At 36.0% G+C, this 18,212-nt stretch overlaps 1 protein-coding gene across 2 annotated transcripts in view; it reads right to left on the minus strand.

The window, feature by feature from the left end:
• TBC1D23 (TBC1 domain family member 23) overlaps window positions 1–18,212 on the minus strand; it is a 64,084-nt gene that overhangs the window by 33,942 nt on the left and 11,930 nt on the right. For both annotated transcript variants that reach the window (XM_055316119.1, XM_055316118.1), the window contains exons 2-4: window positions 2,983–3,094; window positions 1,778–1,883; window positions 383–587 (exon numbers count right to left, since the gene is read on the minus strand). In XM_055316119.1, coding sequence (XP_055172094.1) covers window positions 383–587; window positions 1,778–1,883; window positions 2,983–3,094 — 423 coding nt within the window. The remainder of the gene's footprint in view (window positions 1–382; window positions 588–1,777; window positions 1,884–2,982; window positions 3,095–18,212) is intronic.

Raw genomic sequence — 18,212 nt, forward strand, 5'->3', positions numbered from 1 at the left:
TCAGTGCTTGCATATCTAGGATTACATTCCAAGCTATAATGCCAGCACCTCACTTAAGGCAGCACTCCAAAAGTTTTACTTTCCATGTAGGCATTTAATGTTTTTATTATTTTATAAGGAAAGAAATTAAAATAGGGATACCAAAAAATTAGCATAAACTCTATAAGCATAAATTCTTAACTGAAGAATCCTTTTAAAAAAGATTTATATAAAAAAAGATTTATAACCACAAAAATAAAGTCAAATAACCATTACGACTCAACAACCCTAAAAATTATTTGAACTTCTTATTTTACCACCAAAGTAAATCTAAAAACTTTAGTTCAAAGCAAATTAGACCTTTATTCATTTTTAAAACCATAATAACTAAATTGTATTTTACCTGGGAATGTACTTATTCATGATAGCATAAAAGCAGTTGTATAAGTCGCTGCGTGGAAGGTGAAGATGCACCAATGGCTTCAGTAGATGTATCCAGCTAAGGGATGTGCTGTATTTAATATTACGTGATTTACAGTAAAAGGTAATTACAGATTCAATATCTGAAAGTAATTCTGTTGCCTTCTCTTCTGGCACTGAAAGTTGTTCTAGAAAAGAAGTGTCAAAATTAAGTTACCAAGGGCCCATTAGTGATGCCATTAATGCATGTAACACTTATTTACAAACATACATACTATCTTAGTGTATTTGGAGCATGACAAGGGCAAAATAAAACTATATGAAAGCACATGTTTCATTATACTTATTCAGTATTACTAGATATTCAATATTTACTAACTCAACTTAATAATACTTGACTTATATATATATTAAACATTAGAACTTCAGATAATCTAAAGTGGATAGGTAGGAAAGATAGGTTTAATCCATATTCCTGGAAAGTAAAAAGGTGTTTTCTAAACAGCAGGTTATCGTCTACCCCATGATAGGTAGCTGCCTCTATGTCTTTGTCAGGGAAGGGAATTCATTCTCTACGACCAAATTCCCTTTCCTTTGCACACACCAGCAATAATGTTTCTTTTGTGGTTAACAGAGAAAAGCCTATCTAATCAAAACCTAACTAAAATGTGATAAAAAGAGAAACAGAAAGATACTAAGACTACAGATGAATTTAAAAATATAAACTAAATTCATTTAATCTTGAAAAAGACCTTGTGGAGTGACTGGAAATTTTTCACCCATGACTTATAAAAGTTATTTTTGGGGGACAGCCTGTGTGGCTCAGTGGTTTAGCACCGCCTTCGGCCCGGGGTGTGATCCTGGGAACCCAGGAATCCAGTCCCGTGTCAGGCTCCCTCCATGGAGCCTGCTTCTCCCTCTGTCTGTGTCTCTGCTTCTCTCTCTGTGTGTGTCTCTCACGAATAAATAAAATCTTTTTTAAAAATAAATAATTTTTTTAAAAGTTATTTTTTAATAGCAGATCATTACCTATGATGAATAGACTTTTAGAACACAGAGCCCTTTGATGTGCAGACTATATACAATGATACAGATCTTTATACACAAAAAACAATTTTAAAACTGCAACAGGACTGTACAGGTAGCTAAAGAACTAAACACACAGTTTAAAAAAAAACTATAAATTGGACTCTCTTTCTTAAAAATACTAGACATCACTTCATAAGAATTTCAAAAGAGAAGTTCTAAAACTATGTACTAGACCTTCACAAACTCAACATATCCCAAATTACAACAAAATGATTCTAATAGATTAACTCTTCTACCTCAAAATATTATTTTCAAAATTTTCACTGTTGGAAACAATTATTAAACTTACCAATAAACTCAAGACAATCTTTGTGAATGGCATTCTGTTCTGGCAAGTCTAAAATACCATCCCATGATGCCAAACTATCACCTTTTCCTGCAACATTTAGAGCAATCTGGAAGAAAGATAAAAGCAACTAGCTTCAAATTTCATTTCTCATTCTTGAAAAATATGCTGTAATAGTGGAAAGTCCTGAATTTAGAAATAATAATGCATACTTCTAAGATTACAAAATAATGTATTTACACTCCACCAAATGCTGATCCCTTGAGTCATATTGCAACAAACACAATTATTTTACAACTTCCCACATTAAATTGTATTACTTCATGTCAATCAAATGAATAGCATATATAAATTTATTTATTTGAAGCAAATATCGTCAATGCTGGAGACTGAATGTTTGTGTGCCCACACAAAATTTATATGTTGAAACCTAATCCCCAATACAATGTTATTTAGAGGTGAGGCCTTTGGGGGGTGATTAGGTCATGAGGGTAGAGCCCTCATAATGGAGTTAAAAGAGAGATGGGTCATGGGGGTTCATTATACAGGTCTCTACTTCTATATGTGTTTTAAATTTCTATAATAAAACATTCAGAATTCTACATACATACAGTTATTATTCCATTTGTTACATATATATGTGTGCAGAGAAGAAAAATATAAAAAGATATATGCCAAGACATAATTACTTATTGGTGATAGCCAATGATTTTTATCTTTTCCTATGCTTATATGTTTTAACAAAGGTGAGTTTTTGTAATCATAATAAAATCTTACTTTAAAATTAAAAAAAATGATAATACACATGCACTGGAGAACAGCCAAAGAGGAAAATAAACAAAGTAAAATGTCGTATAATTCCAATGCCAGAGAGACCTATGTGCCCTCCCCATCCTGTCTTTAACATAGCTGAGGTAATTCCAGCTACAATTATAAATCCTATTTTACTCACTGTTTGCATTTTCCCATTTCATTAAACAATCTTCATAGACATCATTTCTAATAACTACAAACAAAAAACACTGCCTTTCAAATTCTAAATCATTAAATAACCAAACATGACAGAAACATACATTTCAATAAGTTGCCCTGTTCGATAAATTCTCTAGACGCAGCATGCTCATAAGTTTTCTGCAATGTAAACAACTGAACATAAAAAATCTCAAATGTTCTTCTTAAGTGATTAGTTTGTTTTAGTTTCCAGTTACCTTCCAAACTTTGGCTCTCAGATCAGCAGGTAGTGGTCTCCCCTGAATTATATTTCTCAAAGTTTCAAGATCACAACCTCCTGCTTCCAGAGCTTCTTCAAGATCTTTTTCCCTAAAAAACAAGTCCTTAATAGATCAATGTTACTTATTTTTTCCCATGTAAGATTCATATATAAGCATGGCTTACTAAAGTCTGTATCTATGAAAAGAAGGTTCCTTGAAAGGGAATCTCACGTTTCACGCAACTTACTCTTATTTTGCATTTAGTTCTAATAAGCTTGGTTATGTTTTCTAAGATGAAAGAAATTTAAAAAGAGAAGACAGTGCAAGCAAGCTGACAGCACTGAAAAGCCACGGTAATAGTACGACTCATGGTAATAGTAATGACTAACACTTTATATAGCACTATCTTTGTGCCAGACACTATTCCAAACACTGTGCCTGTGTTTTTTAAATTCTCACAACTCTATATGAAGTAACCACAATCACTGGCCCCAGTTTACACATGCAACGGTTGAGGCAAAGAGGAGTTATACAGCTTATGATCACTTATCAAGAAAGTACTAAAGCCGGGATCCCTGGGTGGCGCAGCGGTTTGGCGCCTGCCTTTGGCCCAGGGCGCGATCCTGGAGACCCGGGATCGAGTCCCACGTCGGGCTCCCGGTGCATGGAGCCTGCTTCTCCCTCTGCCTGTGTCTCTGCCTCTCTCTCTCTCTCTGTGTGACTATCATAAATAAATAAAAAAATAAAAAAAATTAAAAAAAAAAAAAAAGAAAGTACTAAAGCCAAGATTTAAATTTTAACAGTTGGGTTCCAAAATTTGTGTTTCTAGTATTATGCTAAATATTCGCAAGGAGGAGAAATTATAAAATCTAACCAAGAATTCAAAGCACTGCAATATGGGAATACTTAGTACGTAACTTTATACAGAAATCATACCTAGAGCAGTGCCTGGCTTACAGTGTCCAAGTAATGTTAGAAGAACAAAAACACTCTGAAGGCATCACTGTATTACATATTTAAGCAAAGCAATACATCATCATCAAGTAAATCATCAAGCAGTTACGTACAGCCTACCATGTTTAAAGAGAGAATTAAACATGAAAACAAATTTTACATGGTTAAAAAGAATACATTTAAAAAGAAACTTTCACAAATGTTATGAATTTTTAGTCATGAAATAACAACTTAAAATAACTAATTCCTCAAAATTCTCAAAAGCTGAAATTTCATTATTTATAATTTTAATATACAATACACAAGAAATCTTTACAATAAAAATTCGTAACTCAGCCAATTTCTAAAATTCTTTGAAGCAGCCTGAAAGGCAGAGTCTCCCACTACAATGAGGAAATCAAGACTCTGTCACATTTTTGTGTGTGTAGGTGGTTTTGAGAAAAAGTTTACTCCCATTCCACATTCTCTCAATAAAACAATGTACATCTTCCCTATCGATAGGATTCCAAAAATATTAGTTTAAATGTACAGTGTTGCCCTCTTAAGAGGAAGGAATTAAATGAAAATGTAAATACTTGGGATCATATTCAACACAAATGCAGTGATCAAATTTGAGAGATTTCTTAACAAAGCTACTAAAAATTCATAAGAATAAGAAAATAACTAGTAACCATACAAGAAACATTTTGTTCTTTTGCTATATGGTCACCACCTTGTCGGAGGAGAGAGTGAGGGAAAGAGCTTTCAAGTCTACTAATGGTTCAGGCCTACAGCTGGTAAAGATGGGGTTGATCTATTATATTCTGGCCAAAGCATACAAGACAGCCTGTCAGAATTTGAAAGATTGTAACCATGAAACAAAGAAAATGGAATGTGACCTTTGATGAGCAAACACCATATTTTTCACGATCAAATAGATAAATGAAGTGAAAACACCACTGTACAAGATGGAATTCTTCTACCACAGAAATGAAGAGCTTTTCCATTTCTTGGTTCCTTTTTGAAGTAATTCTGCCCAAAAATCCTTTACTATCCAGACAACAAAGTCAGTATTTTGGGGCAAAACGCCCGACCCTCAACATACTTTTCAAATCATCATAATGTACGCGCACATCTCTGTTGATACAGCTGCACTGGGTCCTTTGCTGCCCCCAGGGAACCTCAGATATGGTCTCTGCAATAGAACCTTGAACAAGAAACCAGAAAATGCCCCAACTTAAGCAGTAAAAGGAATTTCTCACTAAGAGTAACATTATCTTCTGAACAAGGTATTCAAAAGTTCGGTTACCAGACTTTCAATATTACAAATGTACTTATAAAAGTAGAAAAAGAGTTGAAAATAGTGAAATTAAATAACTTATTTAAGGATCAAGTTCTTATCGAGAGATAGGAACTCTATGGCACTTAGCTCTGAAACAGACTGTTCCTTCCCCTAAACCAAGTTTCCTTCTACTTTTGAATAAGCAATACCTAACATTCAAAAGCAAGACACATGTCTTGTGGAATATCATTGGGTGGGCTATGGATTTTTAAATCTTCTTTGAATATGGAGGCTTCTTCTTTTTTTTTTTTTTTTTTTTTGAATATGGAGGCTTCTTACTGACCTCACAGTCTAAAGGTTGGTAGAAATGTACTGCATACTCAGGCAGGTCTTAAAATAGAAAAATACAGGCCTTGTCCATTTATCCCAGTTAGTCCAAAAAATAATTGTCTACTTTGCTCAGAAGGCTCATGGCAAAGCAAATAACAGAAATGCACCTTTTCCTGGTTCTAGGAACCGAAACCTTATTTGTTAGTATAATGCTATATGTTACTGTTGATGATGTATCAATGACATATTTTCAAAACCTAAATAGAACACAATAGAATATTTATTCCCTCACCTGATGTTTTGTGGCAAAATCACCTAATCTAAGCATTGTAAACCAAGTTGTTTTAAAACTATAGCAAGGCAAACAATGTGACTACATTCATATGAAGTTAGTTTAATGCTTAAGGCTAACAACTGAGGAAGATTTTTCCTCTTCAAACAAATGGTAACTTCTAGCACATGGAAACATTTGCACAATGAAAGTTAAAAGGGGATGAGGGGGGACTTGAATTTCTCAAGCACTACAAATTATAGATTTCTAAATGCTTCTAGGAACAATAAATTCAATTTGAAATTCTCTACATAATTATTTTCTGAATTAGCCATACAATGAATATGTCTGAAATTATAATTTTTAAAAGCAACTAAATTACATGTGTTGTATTCCTAAAAGTTAAAGTCATAGAAAATCTGTTGGGGGGGGGGATACTGTATATTGCTTTTATTTTTTTAAGATTTCATTTATTTATTTGAGAGAGACAGACAGCACAAGCAGGGGGAGGGACAGTAGGAAAGGGAGAGGGACAAGCCAACCCTCCACTGAGCGAGGAGCCCAATACGAGGCTTGATCCTGGGACCTGAGATCATGGCCTGAGCCATGAGCATAAGTCAGATGCTTAACCAAATGAGCCACCCAGGCACCCCTACACTTTCTTCTACATTGTTTTTCCTCAACCATGTTCTAGAAACTTTTCCTTATAATTTCAAAAATTGATGAATTTTAATTGTACATATTCCAAACAGGAGATGAAAGCAAGGCTTAGTTCACCTCTTAATTTTTTTATACATATCTTTTTGCAATTAAACTCCATATCCATTATTAGTCATTTTCCACCCCTTCCCACTCTGCTCCCAGCCTCTGGCAACCATTTACTTTCTGTTTCTACACATTTACCTATTCCAGACATTTATTTTTTAAAGTTTGTTCATTTTTAAGTAATCTCTATACCCAACACAGGGGTTCAAACTCACGACCTCAAGATCAAGAGTTGCATCCTCCCCCAATTGAGCCAGCCAGTGCCCCAATTCTGGGCATTTTACATATGAAATCTTATTTATATGGTCTTTGTGCATGAGCATAATATAATGTTTTCAAAGTCTATGTTGTAGCATGTACCAGTACGTGTTATTGCCAAGTAATATTCTACTGCATATAGATATATATATATACATACTGCATTTTATATATATATTTTTTTAGAGAGAGAAAGAACACTCACGAGTGTAAGCACATGCATGGAGGGAGGAGACAGGGAGAAGGAGAGAGAATTTCAAACAGGCTCCATGCCCAGCATGGCGCCTGACCCTGGGGCTCGATCTCAGGACCCTGAGATCATAACCCTGAGCCAAAATCAAGAGTTGGTCCCTTTACCAACTGAGCTACGCAGGCACCCCTATAATACGTTTTACTTATCCACTCACCAGTTAATGGACATTGCAGTTGTTTTAACTTTTGACTCTGTATGATGGTCTCTTAATTTTAAACATAAAAATCAATAGTTCAACTGGTTAAGTGTATGATGCATACATATTATTTATTAATTACTTATTCTTCTTAAGAAGGCCTGAAAGAATTTAAAAATCAAGTCTATCAAAACCAGACCTATTGGGATGGCTATTATCAAAAAATAACTAAATAAATAAAAATTTAAAAAGTGTTGGCAAGAATGTGGAGAAACTACCAAAAAAAGTGTTGGTGAGAATGTATAATGGAGTAGCCACTATGGAAAACAGTATGGCTATTCTTCAAAAAATTAAAATATAGAACTATCATGATTCAGCAATTCCACTTCTGATTATATACCCAAAAGAAAACTGGAAAACTTGAACACTAAATAGATATTCGTACACCTATGTTCATAACAGCATTATTCACAGTAGCCGAAGGCGGAATAAACCCAAATACCCTTCAGCAGATAAATGGATAAATGAAATGGAGTATATTCATACAAAGTGTAATATTATTCAACCTTAGAAAGGAAAGAAACTGACACATCTACAACATGAATGGATCTTGAGGATATTATGCTCAGTGAAATAAGCCAGTCACAAAAAGGCAAATACTGTACAACTGTACGATAGTCAAATTCACAGAGACAGAAAGAAAACAGAAGTTGCTAGGGACCGGAAGTAGGTCAGGGGTATGTCAGTATCCATTAGAACAAAAACCAAAATTGTGAAAGGTGGCCACTACAGAGAAGTGAGATGGGATGGACATTTACTTTGCACATAGCATCAGTCAGTAAAGCTTATATTTGTATATACTACTTGAATAATTTAATATTAACAGATTCCTTTTTAACATACCCTTTCAGTCAGCAGGAATTGAGAATAAAATGACTCAGCTAAAAGCATGTTCAAAGTAGTACCTACAAAAACAATGTAGCAGTTTTAAAATGAGGAACTGATTTAAATCAGTGGATGAAATACTAGGCAACAATTTAAAATGCTGAAAAACAATGACATGAAATGTTCATCATATTAATGACATGTTGTAAGTCTTTTAAAAAGGGAAGCTTTAAAACTAACATACAGCATGTATGTGTTAGAGAAAACAGTACACTATCCCCACTCCCTACCCACTCTTTCCCACACATACACTGGGAAGCTATTAAAAAATGTTTATTTCAAGTAGAGGGCTTAATATAATTAATTTTAATATAATTAATATAATTATAAGAAAATTAATGTGTCCTTTTTTTGAGAGGGGTATTATTATAGTCTAAAATGAACAAATACTTGCAAGAAACAAGAATGATAATAATTCTCACCTCAAACATATGTTTTTGCTTAAAGTATTAGTAAGTAGCTACTACTTAAGAAACCATACTTCACATAATCAGTAAGAAGAAAACAATGTGGCATTTGTGCCACTTTATGTATTTCATTTTAGTTCTCCCCTCCTGAATACTGAAAGAGTAAAGATAAACAAGTCAACTCATACTGACAACAAACTTCCTTCTTTTTTAAAGGTCTACATAATCTAATAAACTTGGAAGGAAGTTAAAAGATAGAAAACCTTTGGTTCTATTTTTGAGCATGGAAGAAAATTAACTTTCTGCTCCTGTGGATGGAGTTAAAAGTAGAGAGTAGAAGGGTGGCATAAACCTGTTAGAAGAGCTTTCATGTGGTTTCACTTCTTGTCCTCTGTCTTAATTCCATGGCCTAAGACCTTAAGCACATTCTTAACACCCTAAATATCACTCCTTTGTGCTCCGGTCACACTCGGAAAGCTACAAATTCTCAGCATTGGGTTGGTTAATCTAACCAATTTTGGATTCTTTTGTTCCTACACTCCGCTCAATAAAGACTTCATGGGAAAATAAATTAAGACAACTTTATGATGCTATCATAAATTCACCATCTCCTCTACCATCAATGCTGGCTGAAAATTTCCTATTCACTTTCTTCAGAATCCCTACAGAGCCACTTTACCTCAAGTGACTTGAAAGAAAAAAATATAGGCCAGCAGACTTCTCTCTTCCCTTTGATCTCAACCCCTCTCCAAAAACAAACATAAGCAACTTACCATCAGCTTTAGACATCATTTCTGTCTTCCCTCTATGCACAGACATCTACGTATCCTGTCTCTAGTCTAACACTGGTAACGTCACCTGGGGCTTCTCTCTAACCCTGAACTCCTTTGAAGCCATGTGCCACCAATTATCACCCTCTCCTACCTTCCACTTTCTTTTTACAATATGCTCAATATCGTCATTAGAAACAACATCCGCACTACTACAAAAGCTCCTCCAAACTTTCCTTTTCATCTAGGTATCAAGCTCTTGATTGTTCCTTTCACAGCAAAGCTTTCTGAAAGAATTCTCAACAATGTATGTCATTATTTCTCCTTTATCTTCCCCTCAATTCCTTCTCCTCTACTCTCCATCATTTCTCCTCCCTCTTTCACTTCCACCACTCCACAGGGACCACTCTCCCTATGCCCCCCTCTTTCTGCCTAATATCCAAATCTTTGCCTTAATTTAATCTTTCCAAGGCATCTGATAACTCTTCTTTCTCCAAAAAAGATACACAAATGACCAATAAGCACATGAAAAGACAATCGACATCATTAGCCATTAGGGAAATTCAAATCAAAAGCACAATAAGATGACATTTCACATTCACAAGGATGGCTAATATCAAAAAGACACACTACTTTTCATATCCATTAGGATGGCTAGTATCAAAAAAAGGACAAAGATGTGGAGAAATTACAATCCTTATGCACTGCTGGTGAGAAGGTAAAATGGTATAGCCACTGTGGAAAGGTCTGGCAGTTATTTAAAAAGTTCAGAGAATTATCATATAATCTAGCAATCCCACTTCTGGGTATATACCCAAAGGAACTAAAAACATGGACTCAAACAGTTATTTGTACATCCATATCCACAGCAGCATTATTCACAATAGCCAAAAATTGGAAACTGCCCAAACATCCATCAATGGATGGGTAAACAAACGGTGGTGTGTGTGTGTGTGTGTGTGTGAGTGAGTGTATAATGAAATATTACTCAGCCTTAAAAAGGAAGGACATTCTGACATATGGTACAACATGGATGAACTCTGAAGACAAATGCTAGTGAAATAAGCTAGTCACAAAAGAGTAAAGACTGTATGATTATACTTATATTAGGTACCTAAAATAGCCAAATTCATAGAGATAGAAAATAAAAGTTACCGGGACTAGAGAGAAGAGAGGTGAATGGGAAGTTATTGTTTATTACTTATAAAGCTTCTGTTTGGGATGATGGAAAATTCTGGAAATGAATAGTGGTGAGTGATGGTTATACATAACTGTGAATGTACTCAATGTCACTGAATTGTGCATGTTAAAATGGTAAAATTTAATGTTATATAAATTCTACCTCATAAAAAAGACAAAAAACTTGTACGTTAGTGCTTATGATGGTATTATTTATAATAGCCAAAAAGTAGAAGGAATCTAAATGTCCATCCACTGATGAATGAATGAAATGTAGTATGTTCATACAGTGGAACGTTACTCAGCAATAAAAAGGAATGAAGTACTGATACAAATAACACGTTGATAAACCTGAAAACATTATGGTAAGTGAAAGAAACCACACAAAGGCCACATTTTGTATGATTCCATTCACAAGAAATGTCCAAAGTAGGCAAATATAGAGAGACAGAAAGTACATCAGTGGTCGTCAGGGGTCTGGATGACAAGGAATGAGAGTGACTGCTACTGGGTAGGGGGTTTCTGTGAGGGGTAATGAAAATAGTCTAAACTTACATCTTGGTGATAACTGCCTGACGCTTAAATATACTAAAACCACTGAACTGTATATATACTTCAAATGGGTAAATTTTATGGTACCTAAGTTACATGTCAGTAAAAATATTACAAAAGAAGTAACTGCATCAGAAAAAGTTTAGAGATGCTTTAATTTAAGGCTTTCAAATGAAGCTACTGTTACTATTTCAATGGAGTATGTCACTATGAAGGGATTGAGCCACACCTTGGGTTAAGGGGTAAGAGCTTGCCTTGACTCTTTAATTCCTCAAGTTGATAGCAGTACATGTTAACTACCCTTGTGGGAAAGGAACAAACTCCTCAACAGCTGACATAGCTCAACAGCAAGGCCACCAAGGAATTGAGGATATTAAGGCTTAGAGGCAACATATTACAGAGAAAGCAATATAAAATTTAAAATCAGAAAATGTGATACCAGATTCTATACACTTAACAGCTGTATGACCTAGAATACAAACTTACTCTTCATCTATAAAATGGGGATAGTACCAGGTACCAATGAATTTAAAGTATTGGGAAGTATTTATACAGCATACGGATTCTGTTCTACCAGAGTTTCCCTTCCATTCCTCTTTCCATTCCAACTTAATGCCTACAGCTTGCCTGAATCTGTCCTTTTCAACTTTCTCTTTCTGGATAGTCTCCATAGGCACTGAAGCCTGCACCATTTTCCAAAGGAAAAGTGTCGGACAGTAAGCTGTTCACATTAACCATTTACGGGTACATGTGACACCAACCTTGAAACAAATGAGACAGTAATAAAATGTAGAAAAAGCTAAACTTTGAGGACAAAAGAAAGCATAAATGTAGGAACACTAAGTCACATTTCATTTAGTTAAGAATAAATATTTAAAGACAAAACTAACACTCAATAAATGGTTTTTAAAAAGCAGAAAGCATTGGGCGCCTGGGTGGCTCAGCGGTTGAGTGTCTGCCTTCAGCTCAGGGCATGATCCCAGAGTCCCAGGATCGAATCTCACATCAGGCTCCCTGCGTGGAGTCTGCTTCTGCCTCTGCCTATGCCTCTCATGAATAAAAAAAAAATCTTAAAAAAAAAAAAGAAAGCATTTATACAAAATAATGAAACAGCCCTAGAATGATGCAATTAGTAATCATTCCCAGCAAATTGGATGGTCTGTATGATTTCTCATAGTCTATTCAACTTCAGAATAACACAATGCCACTTGAGCATAGTGAGAGAAATTTCTAAAACACTTTGGATAGGATGTTCTCTGAAATAGAAAAAAAAATTAATTCACAAAGCCTCTCAGTCTATCAAGTAAACCAAATCAACTTCACCAGTTTTCCAAATTCTTAAAATCTAGTCCTTTTCTATAATTACCCAAAAAAACCCCACATGGACCTAGAATATATGTTAATCACTTAAACTGCGAAGAGTACAGATACCAGGATCCCTGGGTGGATCAGCAGTTTAGCGCCTGCCTTTGGCCCAGGGCGTGGTCCTGGAGTCCCAGGATGGAGTCCCACATCAGGCTCCCTGCATGGAGCCTGCTTCTGCCTCTGCCTGTGTCTCTGCTTCTCTCTTTCTCTGTACCTCCTATGAATAAATAAAATCTTAAAAAAAAAAAAAAGTACAGATACCAACCAATTACCAATTCTTTTCCCAATTTTTTAAAAAATTAATTTTGTGCCTTAAAGTGGTCAGGGTCTAAGACATATATTATTGTTTGATAAAAACAAAAATTTAAAAGCTAAGTTTAAAATTTTATTGCCACTACTAAGGAAAAATAAAAGTCCGAAGTCTGCTATGTAAACATCCTAAACATGGTATTTCTCTAGGATACTACTCAAACTCCTGAATCAGCTAGCAGTATTAAACAGAGCCAAGAGATAAAATGGATTCAGAACTTCTAGCATTCAAAAATATAAAGACCAATATAACAAATATAAAGAATAGCCTGGGATCATTATTCTTTCCTCAAATATTTCCACATATGCTTATTCACAGGTCCTATACGTGACCTACTCCCTTTCAAAGTCATCTCTCTCCTTCCTTTTACAGTTTACCTCCCTGAAAACAGTAGTCACCACTCATCTCTACTTACTCTCTCCTCATCCACTCAAACTCTCCATCTTTCTACTAAAACTGCCCAAAAAGTCATTAATCATCTATCTTTAGACCTTGTTCTCTTTACCTACTCTGCAAAGTTAGATTCTCTCCTTAAAACACTCTCCTTAAGTTTCCATAACTTTCCTATACCTCTCTCTAATATTTGCTCTGAATTTTCCTTCCCTGCCAAAAAGTACTTAAAAAAAAAAATTCATGAGAGACACAAGGAGAGGCAGAAACATAGAGGGAGAAGCAGGCTCCCTCTGGGGAGCCTAATATGGGACTCAATCTCAGGACCCCGGGATCAGGACCTGAGCCAAAGGCAGACACTCAACCACTGAGCTACCTAGGTGCCCCCAAAAGTAGTCTTTTATTCAAACCTTCAATAAATATATATTGAGCATCACTACCTGCTAGCCACCATGTCAGGTACCAAAGATCTAGCAGTGAACAAAAAGTCGTGCTCTCATGTAGCCTATATTCTAGCTGGTAATTCCAAAGTTTATCTCAAGTCCTAATATCTGAAACCCACTCAAAAAAGGTGGGAGGAGGTCCCTTTCATGTGTATATAATCTGTTTAAATTTGCCTGGAATGTACATCACTATGAGCACAAATTAAACCATGACAGGCCAGTTTGCCTATATATAGATAAATATAAATATAAATATAAATATAAATATATACATATATATAACATATTACATCCAGGTACAAGCCTCTGATCAATTATTTAAAACTCAAAAATGACCAGCTAACTAGCTGTAAGTACCAGCAGATTGTGTAACAGTGTCAAGTTGCACACGTTAAAATTGCGGTTTCAAGACTTACTTTGTGCCACCTTATTTCTGGTTATTTCTTAATGCCCAGGTCATGAGAACATCAGCAACAAAAGCTTTGTCTGAATTTATTTTGCTACTATTGTTAACAAACTGGTTATAAATTACTACCACACCAATACTCGTTAATAATTAGTTCCTGAATATTTTGTGTGATATTTGGTAGAAATGAAAATCACACAACTTTGTTACACATTCACTCCTGAAATAGATACGGAATAAGTTCATGACCATAATATGTACTGTGTAACTTATTTTTATTTATTTATATATATTTTTAGGTAAACTCTATATGGGATTTGAACTCACAACCCTGAGATTAAGAGTCCCATGTGCTACTGACTGAGCCAGCCAGGCACCCATGTGTAACTTATTTTTAAATACCAATCTCAAACCATCAAAACTTTTTTTATAAAAAAGGTTGTTTTGTTTTTGAGAGAGAATGCGTGTGCATGTTGGTGAGCAGGGTGGCATGGGGGGTTGGGGGGCAGAGGGAAAGGGAGAGAGAGAATCTCAAGCAGGCTCCATGCCCAGTGTGGAGCCTAACATGGGGCTCTATCTCACAACTCTGAGATCATGACCTGATGCTTAACCGACTGAGCCACCCACGTCCCCTCAAACCAGCAAAACTTTCTAACAACAAACAGTATGAGACATATTTAAAAATGACCATGATACCATACTGTCCATGAAAGCACAATCTGGTAATGGCAAAATTTTCAAGCTATCTGGATTTCTGTCACACTTATTACAGCATTTTAACAAGTTGTATATTTCAATGCCAAGAGAAAAAAAATCCCATTCACCAGCTTTAAAAAAAAAAATTAGTGAAACTCTGTATCAGGATCAGATCCACAAAAGTAGCTTTGGGAGATTCCCTTACCAAATAATACAATCCTCTCCAGAATTTATGCTTAAGCAGGATCTTGCGCCAAGGAAAGAAGGTGTAAATCTAGTCATCCTGTGCTTAACAAGCCTAACTGTACAGTGCTATAGAGTAGTATTTCAGCACTGTACAAAAGGCAAAGGAGACAGAGATCGTAGAACACTGATCTGTAAGCTACTAATATTAAGTCACTACAAATGGAACAGTGCTTTGACTCTTTAGACTTGAAAAAAAAAATCTTTAGACTTGGGACGCCTGGGTGGCTCAGTGGTTAAGCGTCTGCCTTCAGCTCAGGGCATGAACCAGGAGTCTCAGGATGGAGTCCCGCATTGGGCTCCCTGCATGGAGCCTGCTTCTCCTCTGCCTGTGTCTCTGCCTCTCTCTGTGTGTGTCTTTCATGAATAAATAAATAAAATCTTTAAAAAAAATCTTCAGACTTATTTTTTTATAAAATTCAGACTTAATAAAATTCAGACTTAAAAAAAATAAATTTATTTTTATAAATCTTCAGACTTATTTTTTTGTTGTTTTTTAATTTATTTTTTATTGGTGTTCAATTTGCCAACATATAGAATAACACCCAGTGCTCATCCCATCAAGTGCCCCCCTCAGCGCCCATTCAAACTTATTTTTGATCCATAATCCACATAGATCAAACTATACCGATAGTACTAATGAAGTGTGCTCCTTAAAAAATAAAAAAAGCAGCTTCTCATAACTTTACTCTATGTGTAATGTTGCAATGCAATTGCCGTAAGATTTTCCTTGCACAATGGAAGAATATCTTCTCTACGAGAAAAAGGAAGCTGACTTTAGACAGTGCTCCAAATCCTTTCCTCTTTCACACTTCCTCAAAATAAAAAGTCTCTAACATACTCTTCTTTTCTCTACATATGAGGTGACTTTCCAGCACTTTTTTTTAAAAGATCTACTTATTTGAGAGAGAAAGAGAGCATATTCACAGGCATATACAAGCAGGAGAAGGGGCAGAGGGAGAGGGAACCAGACTGCCCACTGAGTGCAGAGCCCGACAGATGTGGGGCTCCATGTCAGGAACCTGAGATCATGACCTGAGATGAAATCCAGGGCCAGGCACTCAACTGACTGAGCCACCGAGGCATCCCAACTTTCCAGCACTTTCAATGCACAAACAAATGCAACATGTTCCCCACCCCTCGGCCTCACCAAAGCAATTTATTAACAAAACACATATGTCCTTTGCCCAAGAGAAAGAATGGGATGAAAACAACACAAGTCAATATAAAACAGCACTTACTTGTTTCTATCACAAGTTTCTAATTTATCCAAAATGCAATAAGGAAAGAAATGCTACCAACATTCCTTTCCTTGAAACCATCATTTTAGAAAATAAAGGAACATTACTACAAATGAGGTGACAACAATGCAAGTCTTTCCAAGGATACTTTACCAATGGAGATTGGTTTGGCAAAGAAATACATGATAGATTTTTTTTTTTTTTTATATAAATTAATTTTTATTGGTGTTCAATTTACCAACATACAGAATAACACCCAGTGCTCATCCCGTCAAGTGTCCCCCTCCGTGCCCGTCACCCATTCACCTCCACCCCCCGCCCTCCTCCCCTTCCACCACCCCTAGTTCGTTTCCCAGAGTTAAGAGTCTTTATGTTCTGTGTCCCTTTCTGATATCTCCCACACATTTCTTCTCCCTTCCCTTATATTCCCCTTCACTATTATTCATATTCCCCAAATGAGTGAGAACATACACTGTTTGTCCTTCTCCGATTGACTTACTTCACTCAGCATAATACCCTCCAGTTCCATCCACGTTGAAGCAAATGGTGGGTATTTGTTGTTTCTAATGGCTGAGTAATATTCCATTGTATACATAAACCACATCTTCTTTATCCATTCATCTTTCGATGGGCACCGAGGCTCCTTCCACAGTTTGGCTATTGTGGACATGGCTGCTAGAAACATCGGGGTGCAGGTGCCCCGGCGTTTCATTGCATCTGAATCTTCGGGGTAAATCCCTAACAGTGCAATTGCTGGGTCGTAGGGCAGGTCTATTTTTAATTCTTTGAGGAACCTCCACACAGTTTTCCAGAGTGGCTGCACCAGTTCACATTCCCACCAACAGTGTAAGAGGGTTCCCTTTTCTCCACATCCTCTCCAACATTTGTTGTTTCCTGCCTTATTAATTTTCCCCATTCTCACTGGTGTGAGGTGGTATCTCATTGTGGTTTTGATTTGTATTTCCCTGATAGCAAGTGATGCAGAGCATTTTCTCATGTGCATGTTGGCCATGTCTATGTCTTCCTCTGTGAGATTTCTCTTCATGTCTTTTGCCCATTTCATGATTGGATTGTTTGTTTCTTTGGTGTTGAGTTTAATAAGTTCTTTATAGATTTTGGAAACTAGCCCTTTATCCGATATGTTATTTGCAAATATCTTCTCCCATTCTGTAGGTTGTCTTTGAGTTTTGTTGACTGTATCCTTTGCTGTGCAAAAGCTTCTTATCTTGATGAAGTCCCAATAGTTCATTTTTGCTTTTGTTTCTTTTGTTTTCGTGGATGTATCTTGAAAGAAGTTACTGTGGCCAAGTTCAAAAAGGGTGTTGCCTGTGTTCTCCTCTAGGATTTTGATGGAGTCTTATCTCACATTTAAATCTTTCATCCATTTTGAGTTTATCTTTGTGTATGGTGCAAGAGAGTGGTCTAGTTTCATTCTTCTGCATGTGGATGTCCAGTTTTCCCAGCACCATTTATTGAAGAGACTGTCTTTCTTCCAGTGGATCGTCTTTCCTCCTTTGTCGAATATTAGTTGACCATAAAGTTCAGGGTCCATTTCTGGATTCTCTATTCTGTTCCATTGGTCTATGTGTCTGTTTTTGTGCCAGTACCACACTGTCTTGATGACCACAGCTTTGTAGTACAACCTGAAGTCTGGCATTGTGATGCCCCCAGCTATGGTTTTCTTTTTTAAAATTCCCCTGGCTATTCGGGGTCTTTTCTGATTCCATACAAATCTTACAATAATTTGTTCTAAGTCTCTGAAAAAAGTCCATGGTATTTTGATAGGGATTGCATTGAACGTGTAAATTGCCCTGGGTAGCATTGACATTTTCACAATATTAATTCTGCCAATCCATGAGCATGGAATATTTTTCCATCTCTTTGTGTCTTCCTCAATTTCTTTCAGAAGTGTTCTATAGTTTTTAGGGTATAGATCCTTTACCTCTTTGGTTAGGTTTATTCCTAGGTATCTTATGCTTTTGGGTGCAATTGTAAATGGGATTGACTCCTTAATTTCTCTTTCTTCAGTCTCATTGTTAGTGTATAGGAATG

The sequence above is a fragment of the Nyctereutes procyonoides genome, unplaced genomic scaffold (genome assembly GCF_905146905.1).
Source record: "Nyctereutes procyonoides isolate TBG_1078 unplaced genomic scaffold, NYPRO_anot_genome, whole genome shotgun sequence".
NCBI lineage: Eukaryota > Metazoa > Chordata > Mammalia > Carnivora > Canidae > Nyctereutes > Nyctereutes procyonoides.